At 48.6% G+C, this 15,815-nt stretch overlaps 1 protein-coding gene across 1 annotated transcript; it reads left to right on the top strand.

The window, feature by feature from the left end:
- The first annotated feature begins 182 nt into the window (after positions 1-182).
- Positions 183-15,330, top strand: LOC149302171 (nicastrin-like). The gene is made up of 17 exons (XM_089483620.1): positions 183-279; positions 1,180-1,284; positions 2,076-2,199; positions 2,887-3,005; positions 3,278-3,423; positions 3,999-4,149; positions 4,917-5,023; positions 5,285-5,437; positions 8,052-8,156; positions 8,698-8,769; positions 9,831-10,006; positions 11,852-11,954; positions 12,195-12,293; positions 12,945-13,032; positions 13,523-13,677; positions 13,995-14,210; positions 14,589-15,330. Exons 1-17 carry the CDS (start codon positions 183-185, stop codon positions 14,709-14,711), a joined length of 2,139 nt encoding a protein of 712 aa, XP_089339746.1. The 3' UTR covers positions 14,712-15,330.
- The last annotated feature ends 485 nt before the right edge of the window (positions 15,331-15,815 follow it).

Genomic DNA, 15,815 nt, shown 5'->3' with positions numbered 1-15,815 from the left:
CAAGATGGCGGAGCCTCCGCTCCCGCTTTGGCCATAGAGATGCGGCTAGAGCGTCTCCGCAGCGAAGAAGGAGGCGGAGCCTATTGTGACCATAGAGGCGCGTCGGCTGCGGCTGAAGAGGTGCGGCCAGAGCGTCCCTGTCTGAAAGTCAGGCGAGGGAAAGCGGAAGGAGGAAGAAGAAAATGGCGGCGGAAGGGGAGTCGGTGGGGTTTTGCCGGGGGAAGAAGGGCGCTGGCGGGCGGCTCCTGCGGGGGATCCTCTTCTTCGCCTTGGCGGCGGGTGAGGCAGCCGAGGGCCCCTCTTTCCTCCCTCCTCTTTGGCTCCCTTTGGGTTCAAGGGAGGCTCCCTCAAGAACAACAACAACAACAACCCTGCGAGGTGGGACGGGCTGCAGGAGACCGAGCCTCTCGGGTCTCCCAGCACTAGGCCTCACCTCCCTCCTCCGTCCAGCTTTAGGTACCAAACCCACTGCGGAAAGAATAACCCAATTTGAGACCCGCTTGGCTCAATGCAAGGGGAGTCTGGGGAAGGTAGTTTTATGAGACATTGAGCCTTCTCTGTCACAATAAACTACAAATCCCAGGATTCCCTAGCACTGAGCCAGAGCAGCTAAAGCGCTCTTGAACTGGATTATCTCTGCAGTGGACCTTAGGTTCACAACAACCTTGCGAGGGAGGCCAGGGGGGCAAAAGGGGGAGGACAGCTGGGTCTCCTGGCAGAGTGGGCCTCTCTCCTTTCATTTGTATTCAAATAGACACTCATCCCTCCATATTTGCCACTTTGATATTTGCAGATTTGATTATTCACGCATTTGATTAATATGTTCTCTCTAGGAATATCTAGGTCCTCCAGTGCAACTCTGTGGTCAACTTCACCCAAAAGTCGCACTGAAAGACCTAGAGAAGACTCTCCTAGGCCTTGGCAGATCCTCTGGTGCAGTTCTATGCTCAGTGTCTGTCGGACATTGGCCACAGAGTTGCCCTGGAGGGCCTAGAGATTCCTAGAGAGGCCTCCTCAGGTGTGGTGTTTGGGTTATTTGCAGTTTTTCCATATTCATGGGGGTCTTGTGCCCCTAACCTTAGCCAATATGGAGGGACAAGTCTATTTATTTTCACTTGCGGCCTTCACCTGTGGAAGTAACTTCTGATTAAACCCATCTCTCTCTCTCTCTCTCTCTAGGTTCTGGGTGGTGCAACTCCGTGGAGCGGAAGATCTACATTCCCCTCAACAGGACGGCTACCTGCGTCCGCCTCTTGAACGCCACCCACCAGATTGGCTGCCAGTGTGAGTGCCTCGCCTTGGAGGGCTTATTTAGGGGTCGGTCATTTATGAAAGGCTCCCAACATGGCTCAGAAGATGGTTAATTTAACAGCCGCCTTCCTGGAGTCTCCTTCTTTGGAGGTCTTTAAACAGAGGCTGGGTGGCCATCTGTCACAGGAGTGCTTTGATTGAGAGTTCCTGCATGGCAGAATTGGACTGGATGGCCCTCCCTGGGGTCTCTTCCAACTCTATGATTCTGTGGCTCTTGGATGGTGCCTTCCTGCATGGCAGAATAGGGTTGGATTGGATGGCCTTGGGGTCTCTTTCAACTCTGTGATTCTGCAAGGGAAAGGGAAGGCTAGCCAGTTTAGGGATCAGGTCTTCAGCAGAAATGTAAGGTGCTGCACTTAGGCTTAGATATAGGATGGGGGACACCGGACTTAAGGAGACTTATACGTGTAAAAAGGATCTAGGATTCCTAGTGGACCATAAGTTGAACATGAATCAACAGTGCGATGCAGCAGCTAAAAATGCCAAAGCGATTCTAGGCTGCATCAGTAGAAGTATAGAAGTAACTTGTTGAGCCTAAGAGCCGCTTGATCATGAAATCAAGTGTCCGGGAGAGTGATGGACTCTCAATATTTGGAGGCCTTTAAACAGAGCTTGGATGGCCATCTTTCAGGGGTGTTGTGGTTGCATATTCCCATGTGGCAGCGGTCTGGGTTAGATGTCCATTGTGGCCCCTTCCACATCTATGACTGTGTTGCGTCAGAGAGCATTTATTTATTTATTCTCTCTTATCTTTCTCATTGCAGCCTCCATGAACGGGGACACGGGAGTCATCCATGTAGTGGAGAAAGAATCAGATCTGAATTGGGTGCTGACAGATGGGCCACACTCTCCTTATGTGGTGCTGATGGATGGGGAACTATTCACTGGGTAAGGTGTGCTCCTCCTGAGTTATGGCAGCTTTATCTTTAGGGTTTTCTTGGGAAGATATTTTCCAAGGAAGTTTGCATCCGCGTCTGAGAGAGAGAATGACCTGCCCAAAGTCACCCAGTGGATTCCCATGGCCAAGCGGTGACTTAGGTCCAAAACATACCACAGAAATAATCCAGTTTGAGACTGCTTTAACTGCCCTGGCTCAGTGCTAGGGAATCCTGGGAACTGTAGTTTGTTGTGGATCCAGAGCTCTCTGACAGAGGAGGCTCAATGTCTCACAAAACTACAGTTTCCAGAATTCCCTAACATTGAGCCAGAGCAGTTCAAGCGGTGGTCAAACTGGATGTGTGTTCTGGATCTTAATCCCAATATACAAACCAGTACACCATGCTGAGTCTACTTTCATGTTATAAGACTTTATAACTATAGTTATTAGTCACAAAGAATTTGTAATTTAATAAGCTAATCGATAGACGTGCAATTTTATGATTCTTTCCCATTTGTTTATATGGTTCCAAGTTGATATTACCGCAGTGCATTAGTATATACTGTTTTGATTATTTGTTTTAGGCTTTCTCATTAGTCATGGATCAAAGGCTCTCATTTCTTGCACGCAGCTGTTAATATATACTACAACAACCCTGAAAGAAACAACCCATCTATTCATGGTTTTTCTGTTGGCAGGGAACTGATGCAGAGGTTGAAAGGCAGCTCTCGGATTTCTGGACTAGCAGTAGCCATCGCCAAGCCCAGCCCCTCTAAAGGATTCTCTCCTGGCTTAAGATGCCCCAATGATGGCTTTGGTAAGGAAAAACTTTCCCCTGTGGACTATATTTCAGGAGACGGGACTTTCTCCTTGTTGCTACAGTCCAGTTGGGTTGGAGTGATCCTTAAAAAATGAATTATTGAGCTTCATTTTTGTTGCTGCTGTTGTGTGTCCATGAAGTCAGTGTTCACTTCTTGTAACCCTCTGAATGAGGTACTTCCCTCAGTGGTTGCCCGCCCTTGCTCTGACCATTTGCTATCCCTTGGAGAAGCCCAGTTCACCTTTGCTCCTCTGCCTTCACTCCTCCAGGTGTCTACAATGGCACTTATGGCCCTGAGTATGCACATTGCAAGGTCACGGTCTGGAACGTCCTCGGCAGTGGCCTTTCCTACGAGGACTTTGGCTTTCCCATCTTCCTCCTCCAAGATGAGAATGAAACAGAGGTCATCAAGCAGGTACCAGAGATGTGGGGCTTTTAAAATGATTTATGTACGTTTATTTTCCTTTTTTTGTGAAGACAAAGGCAAAAAACCCAGTAAGATATCGGAACATGTCCTGAAATTTAGAGATGGGTAACTGTCACAGTCTTTGCCAACAGAAAGTGTCCAAAAGTAATGCCAATTTCATAACATCATTGGTATAATTTGGGGTTGTTGTTGTTGTGTGTCTTCCAGTCATTTCTAATTTATGGTGCCCCAAAGTGAAGCTGTCATGGGATGCTCTTGGCCAAGATTTCTTTGAATTTGTCCTCTTGTGACTTGCCTAAGGCCACCCATTCAAACCCTGGTCCCTAGAGTCCTAGGGTGCATTTACACTGTATAAATAATGCAGTTTGACACCACTTTAAGTACTGTAGCTCTCTGCTGTGGAATCCTTGGATCTGAGAAAGAGTGCTGGTGCCTCACCAAACTACAAATCCTCACATTCTGTAGGATGATCCATCTGGTGTCAAACTGCATTATTTGCCAGTTTTAAGGAGTCATGCATCTCCCCCTCACAACTCTCTCTCTCTTTCTTCATCTTCTTGCAGTGCTATCAAACCTACAACCACCCTCACAATGGCTCTGTCCCGCAGTACCCACTGTGCGCTATGCAGCTCTCTTCCCACATGCACGCGGTGACAAGCACAGTCACATGTATGCGCCGCAGTGCTATCCAGAGCACCTTCAGCCTCAACCCAGGTGAGAGACAGCAGGGATGGCACCCAGTTTGGGGATGTGTGGTGGGTGCACTTCAGGAAGTCCCTATACACTGGATTAGACCCCAAATGGAAGATGAGCACACTCATCCCTCACCCACCCTGTATCATCCTGTGGGAACAAGAAGACATTGCATCAGTTCCTGTTTGCATTTTGAAGGGAACCGCCGAGGAAAACAGAGGGATTTTGTAGTAGGACAGGGTTCTGATGTATGGGTTAAGAGCATGTTTACATACAGTGGGACCCCATTTAACACAAGAGAGCCATTCCAGGACTTTGCACATTGCATAATCATAAACACTATCTTTTTAACTGAAAACGAACAACAGATTGTTCTTTGGTGTGCTTCTGCTGGAAGTTCACCATAAAGTCACATTGGGAAACCTAGAGATTCCTAGAATGAACACTTCTCTAGCCATTTCTAGGTCCTCCAGCTCGACTCTGTAGTGAACCTCCGGCAGAATGCGTACCATAGAATTGCACTGGAGGATCTAGAGATGGTCATGTGTAATTGAAACTGCATAGCATGAACTCATATGTGGGCTGAGTGTATCTCTGCAGGGCTGCCCATGGCCTGTTGGACACAGTTTCCCCATCCCTGCTGTGAAATACGTCTGCCCCAGTAACCCATTGGTGGAGTTTCAAGAGGTCTCAGTTCTCAGGCAGGCATGCTTCTGAGGCTGAGGTCTGGTTGGTTTGTACTACCTTGATGCTCACCATGGCTGATTCCTTTTGCCCCTTCTCTCCAGAGGTGGTCTGTGACCCCCTCACCGATTACAACGTATGGAGTGCTGTGAAACCCATCAACGATTCTGAGAAGCTGAGCCCCGACAGTGTCGTCTTCGCTTCCTCTCGGGTAAGTGTTGCGCTCTGGTCCCTAGGCCTTTTGGGCACATTTGAGGGGGCAGGATAGGGGTGAGGGGGCGGCAGCTGTTCTTGCATATAGGACCCCAGACATGTGTGGAGTGACGTCTGCATGTCAGCTTCCAGTTAAAAGGAGAAACAACAATTCTTTGGACTAAATGCTTTGCTCACAGCCACAGGGATGCAAAGCCTGGCAGATTCTTAGCACTTCAACTCAGTCCTTTTTTCCTCTCTGTCTCCTTGTTCCTACCAGATCGACAGCCATTCTTTCTTCTGGAATGTGGCTCCCGGAGCAGAGAGTGCCGTTGCCTCTTTCGTAACCCTCCTGGCTGCAGCTGAAGCCATACACAAAATCCCCAATGTCCAATCCTTGCCGAGAAACATCATGTTTGCCTTCTTCCAAGGGGTACGGTCTCAACCTTTTTTGTGTGTGCTGCAGGAAACGAGGGCTGTAGCATGTGAGTGTTGCCAGGCATCTTGGCTCTAATAATGGAGGTAACATGTAGCCTGTCATGGCTCTGGCCTCCATGAATTCATCCATTCACTTTCAAAACCACTCAAGCTGAAGGTCCTCATGATGTTTTGTGGCCATGAGTTCCTCTGCTTAACTTTAAAGGGTGGGATCATGGCTCAGTATGGCAGAGGACATGCTTGGCATACTTGGAGCTTCTGGGTTTAGATCCCAGTAGTAGCTCCAGAGAAGCTTCAGCAAAATCCCTCTGCAAGCCTCAACATGGTCAGTGTAGTGTTAATGACTGAGGCAGACCACTGGTCTGATGTCTGGGGCTCAGAGAGAATGAGAATCCCCATTTTCTGGGAATTGGAATCACATGAGCTGCCTCTCATCTGGCAAACGTGGCTGTGGAGCTTTGGAAGAAATGTGTTTGCCCTCAGGGGAAAGAGCAGACTAGAGAGGCAGATGTACCCAGCCTCAGTCTCTCCAGGGAGATGGCAGGGGATGCCAGCTTTCTGGGAAATGCTTTGAACAGGAATACCTTGCAAAAATGTTTACTGACGCTGTGCATCTGTTGGGAACCGATCTAGCGTGTTTGCGCAACCGAGGCTCAGAAAGCAAACCCTCACCTTAAATTTAACAAGCTGCATCAAGATTTCCAAATGGTTTGTTCCCAAAGCTAGAAATGTTTGTTCCAGCAGCCAGAGGTTTGAGCTGAGATGGTTTTTGGGGGTGGCCAAGAGGTAAATAAAACAGACTTGGGCTGCAATTGTATTATAGATTCACCTGGGAATGAATCCTGTTGGACTCATTAGGGTTTAGTTTTGAGAAAACAAAGTGGTAAGTGGGTAGTGGACTCTCCTTTGGAAGGCTTTAATTGGGCTTTGGATAGCCATGTCTCAGGAATGTTTTAGCTGTGGATTCCTGCATGGCAGGGATGAGGGTGGGTTGGATTAGATGGCCCTTGGTGGTCCTGTCCAGCTGTATGCTTCTCTGAGTTATACTTGCCTGCCTTTTCTCCAGATTTGGACTCAAAGCAGCTGGCAAATTAAAATAAAAATATAGTTACTAACATACAGAAAGTCAGCATGAAAGTAATTCAACAGTAGGCATAGGACTGTGTTGGCAATAGGAGGGTTATGTTCAGATGAGTTCAGTTTTCTGGGACATTATTTTTATTGATATATTAATATTTTAAGACTCTGCAATTCACTATCGTTCAGTTGGCACTCCGAATCCACGGATTCTGCGTCCACCAATTCAGCCTTCCAGGCATTGGAAAATATTCCACCTCCACCCCAAACAAATTCCTAAAAGCAAACCTTGATTTTGCATTTTGTATAAGAGACACCATTTTACAATGTTATTGTATATAATGAGGTTTGAACAGCCACGGATTTTGGTATCCATGGGGGGGGATACTGCAACCAAATTCAAGCAGATACAAAGGGTCCACTGTATGTCTTTCCAAGTCAGCCTAAAACCCATAAATTCGCCAGATTCCTATCTGATCTTAGAAACTAAGCAAGGTCAGCCCTGGTGAGTCCTTGGATGGGAGACCATCCAAGAATCCTAACAGTTGTAGGCTCTGTTTTGGAGGAAGACACTGGCAAAGCCACACGTGAGCACTCCTTGCCTAAGAAAACCCTGTGAAATTGAGGCTGGACGTGGGAGGGAGGGCATCATAAGTCAGCAGGCATCTTGGAAGACACTTTAGTTAGTTATTCATAGCCCAAGTTGCCCAGCCCAGCAACTCTCTTGCTCTGCTCCGCACCCCACCCTCAGCATCCGCATATGGAAAGGCAGACTGCCTCTGGATGGAAAGGAGAAAAAGACACATGGAGAGGATTAAAAATATATGGATGCTCTGGAGCAAAATGTTGTTCATTTCACGGAGCTGGCAGCTGTGAGCAGCCAAGAGGATATTTAGAGATGTGTGGGGCGGGGGTTTAGTGATGGTTAGCAGCTGATGTTCCCCTCCGGGCATCACATCCAAGGCCCTCCTTTGCTTGCGCTGTCAGCTCTGGGGTGGGCTCCCAAACCTTGTGAAACATTGGCACGATCTCGCCTCTTCCCTTCTGCTGCAGATGCAGCTTGCGTCTCCCTTATCTGGAATTCCAAAATACTCCCAAATCGTCCGTGGGGGGGGGGGGGCTGAGATAGTGACACCTCCGCTTTCTGAAACGTTGTTTCGTGCACATAATTATTAAAAATATTATGTAAAAAATTGCCTTCAGGTTGTGTGTCTAAGGTGAATACGAAACAGAAATAAAAGTCATGTTCATACCTCGTAGTCTAAAATGTCATATGCAGATATTCCAAAATCTGAAATCCAAAACACTTCTGGTTCCCAACATTTTGGATAATAAGAGACTCTAACCTGTAATGGGAAAGATGGACGTAATTCCCCATCCCTGTGGTAAGGGTAAGACGCGAGAAGCACTGCATTTCTGTGATCAATCCTGTGTTTTATTGCTGTTTATCACATAATTTGTAGCTGAGGTCGGATGAGTGAACAACTGTTGTTCCCAGGAATGTTTCTGAATGTTGCCTTCCCCTCTTGCAGGAGACCTTTGACTACATTGGCAGCTCCCGCATGGTGTACGACATGCAGAACGAGAAGTTCCCGGTCAGCCTGGACAGCATCCACTCTTTCCTGGAGCTGAGTCAGGTAGGGGGGCTCCATTCAGCTCTTTTCCTCCCTTCTTCAGCTGGAAACATGGCAGGCGTTTCTTGGTTGGCTCAGTCTTGTCTGCCTGAGAGTTAGCCCTAGCCTTTTGTTGCCATACTTGGGTAAGATGTGTGGCCAAAGACAGGAGCGTTCACAGTATCAGAGATTGGCCTCATTGCTTGGTGGCCTGCTTGCCGCTTTCACCTGTAGGACAGTAGAATAAAAATGAAACATTTTTCCTTTCTTGCACTTTGAATTTAACCATTCTATTATTGTTGTTTTTATTGCTGTACACCGCCCTGATTGCAAGAAGGGTGGCATAAAAATAAAACTTTTATTTATTTATTATTATTATTATTAACAGATTAAAATTGGTGCAACTTTGTCAAGCCATGTTCATTTTTAAGGTACCACAAGATTCCTTGTTGTGAGATCATTTAGTGCCCCGCAACCACCATGCTACAAAGACTTTCCCCTTCTGGACTTTTTTTGTCCAGAGAGACAGATGCTGGCATTAACCTTTACATGTTTTATGTTTCAGGTTGCGCTCAGGAGCGGCTCCAATCTGTTTATACACACTGATCCTGTCTCTCGCAGGAGCCAATCTGTGGAGGTAACAAACTGGTCTTGTTTGCCTTTAAGTCAACTTCAGCTTATGAGGACCCTATTCTAACTTTTGCCTTCCTCTAGTGCTGAGGCTGCTGCCACACTGCAGAATTAATGATGTTTGACATTGCTTTAACCATCATGGTTCCATTCTATGGAGTCCTAGGGTTTGTTGTGACGCCAGACCTCTCTGACAGAGAAGGATAAATATCTTACAGAACTACAAATCTCAGAAGTCCATAGCATTAAGCCATGTCAAACTGGGTTTATTTTGGAGCGTAGATGCAGCCTGTGAGAGTGGGACTTGACCAAGGTAACCCAGTAGGTTTCCATGACTGAACAGGGATTGAAACAGTCAAACCATGACACCTCACTGGTCTTAAGATTCATTTGGAGAAGGATGATCGCTGCTTTTCTCTTAAGACTGAGAGAAAGTGTGACTTGCCCAAGGTCATCCACTGGGGCTCTGTAGCTGAGCAGGGATTTGAACCCTTGTCTCCCCAGTCTTAGTCCAACACTCAAAGCACTACACCATGCTTCCTCTCACAAAGTTTGTAGGGAGGTATATTCTGGTAGTTGCCTTCCTCTGAGGTTGAGCTGAGTGGGTTTCCATGGCCAAGCAGGGATTTGAAACCTGGTCTCCAGAGTTGGAGTCCAGTGCTCAAACCACAACAACTTACCTACACCACAGTGGTAGCAAAATACTTCTAGAGAACATATCTGTCCCTTTGAGTGTGTGAATCTCATTCTTGGCTGTGGTCTATAGTTTGTGAGCACCACTGGGTGAATATGACTCACATACCCATGAATACCATGAATATATACCCAACTGCATGTCCAAGTCTCTGTTGTTATAGTTACTGAAAAGTCTTGTTAAAAAATCACTGACCTGGGGACAAGCGGAGTCTGAATTCCACTTACCTGCCACCATCAACGGCCTGTGTTTTCCTTTTAGTTGTTACAAAGTCTAGTTCATTTATCCCTATTCTGCAAGTACATTATTCTCCCATAGATTCACAACAGGTAAGTAGTTTTATTGTAGAAATTCACATCCTCGTTGCTCCTTAGGCAACTATTCAAAGCATGGTGCAGACGCTGAAAAACAGCATCATTAAGACCGGTGTGGTCATGAACGAAGTTGGGGTGTCCCAGCCTCTTCCGCCGTCCTCCTTCCAGAGGTTCCTGAGGGCCAAGCAGCTCCCTGGGGTGGTACTGGCTGACCACCAGTCCTCTTTCCAGAACAGGTAACCTACCACCAATTTCCATTATTCATTGTGTTAGCTGCAAACTCTGTGTAAGTGTTGTGTACCCACCGTGGGATCACGGCTCCTTCCTAGTGTCTCCGATATTGTAATAATTCCGTTGCCTCTTCTCTCCTGTCCATACCCCCCCCCCCCCCCCAGTATTTCTGATCTCTTTGGGAACTGTCTCTATTTCTGATCACCTGAAGATCTGTGCAACTTCTAGATGACTCAAAAGTATTCAGTGGGGTTTGGGTGCCGTTTATTGTGCCAAACTCTTCCTGGCTACAGCCAGTAGAGGGGGTTACGGCCCCCGTTTTGCAAGAGATGTGGGAGCTGGAAAAGGAAGGTGGGGAGCCATAGAAAAAGATGTGGAGGATGCTAGGAAGAGAGCACAGCCGTCTTGGTTTCAGTGGGAGAGGGCCGAGGGGAGCAGCCGTGTGGCGCGTAATTAAAGAAGCGCAGCGTAATTGTTCTGACAGCCAGGAGAAATCCAGTTTTCGGATGGAGAACGATGCCCACAACTGGCTGGCAGCCAGAGGTTAGCAAGCCTCAACTGAGCGTCAAAGTGTGTGTGTGTGTAAAGAGAGAGGCAGACTGGGGGAAAGAACTCATCTGTCGTCCATGGTCTGTTTTGAAACAAACAGAAACGAGGAAGAAACACATTTGCCAGGAAGGGGGATCTGGGTGTTATAGCAATGGTGCATATTCCTATCTCTGGCATCGAAACCTGCCAACCCATCCCACAGGGAGATTGTATGTTCATTGCTATCTTAGAACCAGAGCCTTCCAGAAAGGGAAGCTCTCCGTCTGCTCCTGTGCTTTCGTTTCCACACTTATGTAGACAGGTAAGGTCCGGGAGAAGCAAATACAAAACCAAGACTGCCTGAAATTCACTTTGGAAAGGTTGGGTGCTGGTGTGAGTGTGGGGGCCCACAAGGAATGGGGGCCTGTCTGGAGGCAGAGGTCCAATTGCTGCAGGCAAAGAAAGAGTCATGGGGCTGGGACTCCCTAGCTTGGGGAAGGGGGAAAGTGGCCCTAGGGGACCAAGTGTGGCCCTCCAAGTCAGTCTTAGCACCATGGGCCCCTAAAGACTCCCTGAGCCTCTCTCCCCCCCCCTTAAAAGCCCTCTCAGTTAATTCCCCAAAAAACTCAGCAGTACCCCTCTGAGGGTGGCACAGGAGCTCATGTTTCATAAAATAATGCCTTAGGAGGAGCTCCTCAGACTTTTCCCAAGTGCTTCACCAACATGAAAGGTACGTTCTTATGACCACTCACAACCTGCTTGGCAGCTGCCAGTCTACTCTCTGGCACAGTTGGGGGGCCTTCCTGACTTGCCAAAGGCTATCCGATTCAAAACTGGCTTGCCCCCTACAACAGCATATCCATGGGTTGAAGCAGACCCTGCGTGCTTCAGGTGCTTTTTTGGCATTGGGTCTGGAATCTGGGAATGGTGTGATTTCAGGGTGGAGAAGGGTTTTTTTTTCCTTCCCCCTCCTCCCATGTTTCTACTGTCAGCAAGAGGCTTCCCTAATGGAATCTGCAGGGCTTTCTTGCAAGTAACATGCATTTTAAGCGGCTGCAAGGGTTCCTCTTTCTTCCAGCAAGTGGCTTGAGCTCAGCAAACAGACAGAATTGTGGAAAGGCCAAGTTAATTACAGAGCCTCATTAAACCCTTGGAGGAGGGAGGGAGGGAGGGGGGATGAGAGGCTGGATTCTTGGCTGAGGCCTTCACCCCCTTTTCCCTACTCCTCCCCAAGGGAAACCTCCTGATGCTGCTTTGGGTGAGCCCCATTCTTGATTTCCCTCCCCATTCTTCTTCTCCCTTCCCCCTTTTCTTGTTCCCAGGTACTACCAGAGCATCTACGACACGGCGGAGAACATCCTCCTGCAATATCCAGAGGGAATGAGCCCCGAGGAGGCCTTGAACCACGTGACGGACACGGCCAAGGTTCGGCGTGCTGCCGGGACGGGGAGGGCGGTCTCCATCTGTCCCTTCCTGTGGAGGGGCAGGGGGCAGTGGGAGGAGGCGACTTTGCATCGTCTTGGGTGCTCAGTTGCCATAGAGACACACCAGCGGTGTGCGCACCAAACCTCTTGAGGGAGTTCCTGGCCTGTGCCGGGCTGTCTGTCTCGATTAACACGGCGCCCTCTCTTCCTTTCTCCATTTTTCTTCCCCCTTTCCCCACAGTCCCTGGCAGAAGTGGCCACTGTGGTTGCCCGCACTCTCTACCAGCTTGCCGGGGGAAGGGGCGACGTCGCCTTGGCAGTTGAGGCAGATCCCGTGACGGTACGAGCAGATGGGCTCCAGAGGCCCGGCGCCAGGGCTGGACCCGGGTGTATTTCCCTTCTGTCCAGGCGTGTGTGTGTTTGCCTCCCTCCTTGTTGTGTCAACACCACATGTTGTCTCCTGGACAGACAGTCCCTCCTGCTCTTGCCTTCAAAAGCACAGGTGGGCAAGATATGGCCCTGGGACAGTGTGCGTCCCTGAACGCCATTTCCACGGACCCCATCCTCCACCAAACACAACCCTTTCTCTGCCCCATAGCCAAAAGGATGAATTGCCTGTCCTGCAAGCCTCCAGGAGAGGCAGCTCAGCTTTTATATGAGTTGCAACCTCTCTATTGCTCTGTTTATCATATTTGGAGAATTTGCTACTGGGAAAGTTGTTCCTAATGTCTTGGTTGGAATCTGTTTTGTAAATTGAATCTATTAAGTTCTGGTCTAACGATTTTGGAGCAGCAGAAAAAGGCTCCTGCTCTGCCTTTCCTATATTCTGTTGGTGAGAGTGCGGTCTTCCAAGTTCTCCTGGAGGGTGACTAATACAGCCCCCTTACCTCCCACCGGCCCAAGCTCTGGGCTAAATCACCCCCACCATTGCCCCCTTTCCCCCATGCAGCCCTGGCTGTCCCTCCTGTTGACTGTCTCATCTTCTTCCCAGGTCACCCGCATGCTGTATGGCTTCTTAGTGAAGGCAAACAACTCCTGGTTCCAGTCAATAGTTCAACCTGAGTTCAAAGGCTATCTTGGTAAGGCTGGGACACCTTGAAGGTGTAGGGAACTGGTTTGGTTTGGGATCAGAAGTAAGCAAATTTGGAGGATTGGAGGACATGCCTCCTCCTCCGGCCCAGTATGGCCCCCATGGGCCCCTCCCGTTGAGCCCAGAAGCCAGTGAGAAATTTGTTGTAATACAGCCTTTTGTTATTATATACAATCAAAATGCAACACGTTGCCACTTTTTGGCCAAGGGAACAAACAAGTGTTTGAGGGTACTTGCAGCCTTAAAATATTGTTTTTTTCAATAAATCAGGGTACCAGGGGTGGATTGCCTTGTATTAGAGGAGTAGTGTAGCTTCTGGAGTCGTGGTTATAACATTTCGGTGGAAGGGATGGTGGGCCATACCTGACCTACAGATCCAGCCTTTAAACCACCTCTGTCCCGCCTGATTCCCACCTTTTTTCTGAGCAGAGGTTTATTCCTCTCCTGAGCAACTTCTCCTGAAACCTTTTCCTTGCCAGGTGAGGAACCCCTCCAGTACTACATTGCGGTCAGCAGCCCCGTGAACACGACCCTCCTTGTGCAGTACGTCCTGGCCAACCTCACGGGCACCAGGCTGAACGACAGCATCACCAAGGAGCAATGCCAGAACTTGGGCAAGGCCTCCAAGGATGACGTGAGTTTGCTCACCCAATCCTGGGGGTGTCTTTTTGTACTTAGGGCCTAGCCAGCCTTCCTGTCCTAGCCAGCCTCCAATTGAGATCTGAATCATATGGCAAGTTAATGGGGGACTTAATAGTTCTCCAGGTCCCTTGATCCTGTGGTGCCTCCGAATTTGCAGTTCTACAGGATTCTAGTATCCTAGAGTTGGGAAAGGCCCCCCAGGCCACTGAGTCCAGCCCCCTGCTCAATACAGGAACTCCAGCTAGAGCTCCAAAGCACAAAATAGACAGGTTTCCTCTTGGTTTTACAAGGGTGTCTTTCTCTCCACAGCTGTATGAATACGCTTGGGCCCAGGGCTCCCCGTACCCCAATGCCACATCTCCTCGCAAGCCCTTTTGTGTCAGATCGACAGTCCGCCTGGCCCTGGCGACCTCCCCAGCCTTTGAGCTCGAAGATTGGGGGTCTTTGGAGTACTCCACCTGGACGGAGAGCCGCTGGAAGGAGCTTCACGCCCGAATCTTCTTGGTATCCAGCAAACAGCTAGAGGTGAGATCCTGCATACTGCTAAATGGGCTGGTAAAGAGCTCGTTTTATTCTGAATTTGCATTCAAGTCTCTATGGAGCAACGTGAAAGTTTTTGGGGTCTCTGGGGGTAGCACCTGATTTCAGAGGTAAAGACTAGCTTGTGCTTCTACTCTCAGACTCAGGGAACTGAATTCAGCAGCTGGTGTGTTTTCTCCCAAGTGGTTTAACCTCCACTTGGTTGTATTTTAAGAGCCCTATCCCCCAGTTTCAGAGCTGCTTCCCTCCCCAAGAATGGACTGGACTGGACTCTCCAAGAGTTTCAGCTCCAACCACTACCTCCCTCTCCTTTTGGTTTTTCCTAATGGCCGCTCTCTTTTTCTTCTCCAATCCCCTCTGCAGATTATCACCCTCGTCATTGGGATCGCCATCCTCATTGTCTCCTTCATCGCCACCTACTTCATCAATGCCAAAGCAGACATACTCTTCGGTAGCCCGGGGGACTCTGGGTCTGTGGCCTATTGAACATGGGTTTGGAAAATCAGGGGCCACAGGGGCCACTGAGCGTGTGTACGTACGCGCAAGAGACAAAACGAACTTGACATTGCTGGTAGAACAACACTGGAGTTCCTTTCCGGGTCGACACAGACCGTGGAACGGGAAGGAACCATCTCCCCCGATCCCACCCCCCCATCCCCCAAAAATCTAGCCCAGAAAAAAGACACTGGCAGCAGAGGGGCAATTTGATTTGGAGGTTGGGTTGGTAAAGTCCAGGTCTCTTTCACCTTCTCTTTGCATGGATCCTTGGCACCCGGAGCTGTGAGCATGGCTGCCGGATGCTGGGAAGCTCCTTTCCAGGCGTTTGTGTGGCTGGAGGGTCGTCCCTCTCGATTCCCCCCCTCCTCATTTTCAAAATCCAAAATTAGCAGCAAATGAAATGACCCCAATTGCTTGATCTTTGTGTTGCGAAGGAGGCAATTCAGAGGGGGAGGCAGGGAAGCCGGAAAGGCCAAGTTGGATGTAAAAAAAAATGCTTTTTTAAAAAAACAAAACCACAAATGATGATAATAATAATAATAATAGGGTTTTTGTACATATTATATAAAAAGCTTGGTTTAATTAAAAAAATACTTACAAATTAAAATCCATGGGTGCCACTGGGTTACTTTTATATTGTGTGTGTATGAACAAATACACATGTACATTCTTCGCTTGGAGGATTATGGGATATTGTTGGTAAAAGAAAACTTAACCCTCTCAAAATGGCTGGTAACCAACCTCTGGCGACCCCAAGACAAACCTATTGCAGGGTGTTCTTGGCATGATTTGTTCAGAGGGGGTTTGCCATGACTCTCCTTTGAGGTTGAGAGAGCAGGGGACTTGGCCAGGGCTACCATGGTCAAACAGGGATTTGAACTCAGGACTCTCAGAGTCTCAAGTCCAACATTTCAACCATGCTGGCCCTCAGATTTCTTCAGCGGAGGTTTGCCAGTGTCTTCCTTTGAGGATGAGAAAATCTGACTTGCCTAAGGTCACCCAGTGGGCTTCCATTACTGAGCAGATGGGGATTTGAACCCTGGTCTCCCAGAGTCCTAATCCAGCACTCAGACCAAACTGGATCACGCTGGT

The sequence above is a fragment of the Sceloporus occidentalis genome, unplaced genomic scaffold (assembly GCF_023333645.1).
Source record: "Sceloporus occidentalis isolate IW3139 unplaced genomic scaffold, rSceOcc1.0.p SCAF_20, whole genome shotgun sequence".
Taxonomy (NCBI): Eukaryota; Metazoa; Chordata; class Lepidosauria; order Squamata; family Phrynosomatidae; genus Sceloporus; species Sceloporus occidentalis.
This window is presented reverse-complemented; position numbering and strand designations above follow the sequence as displayed.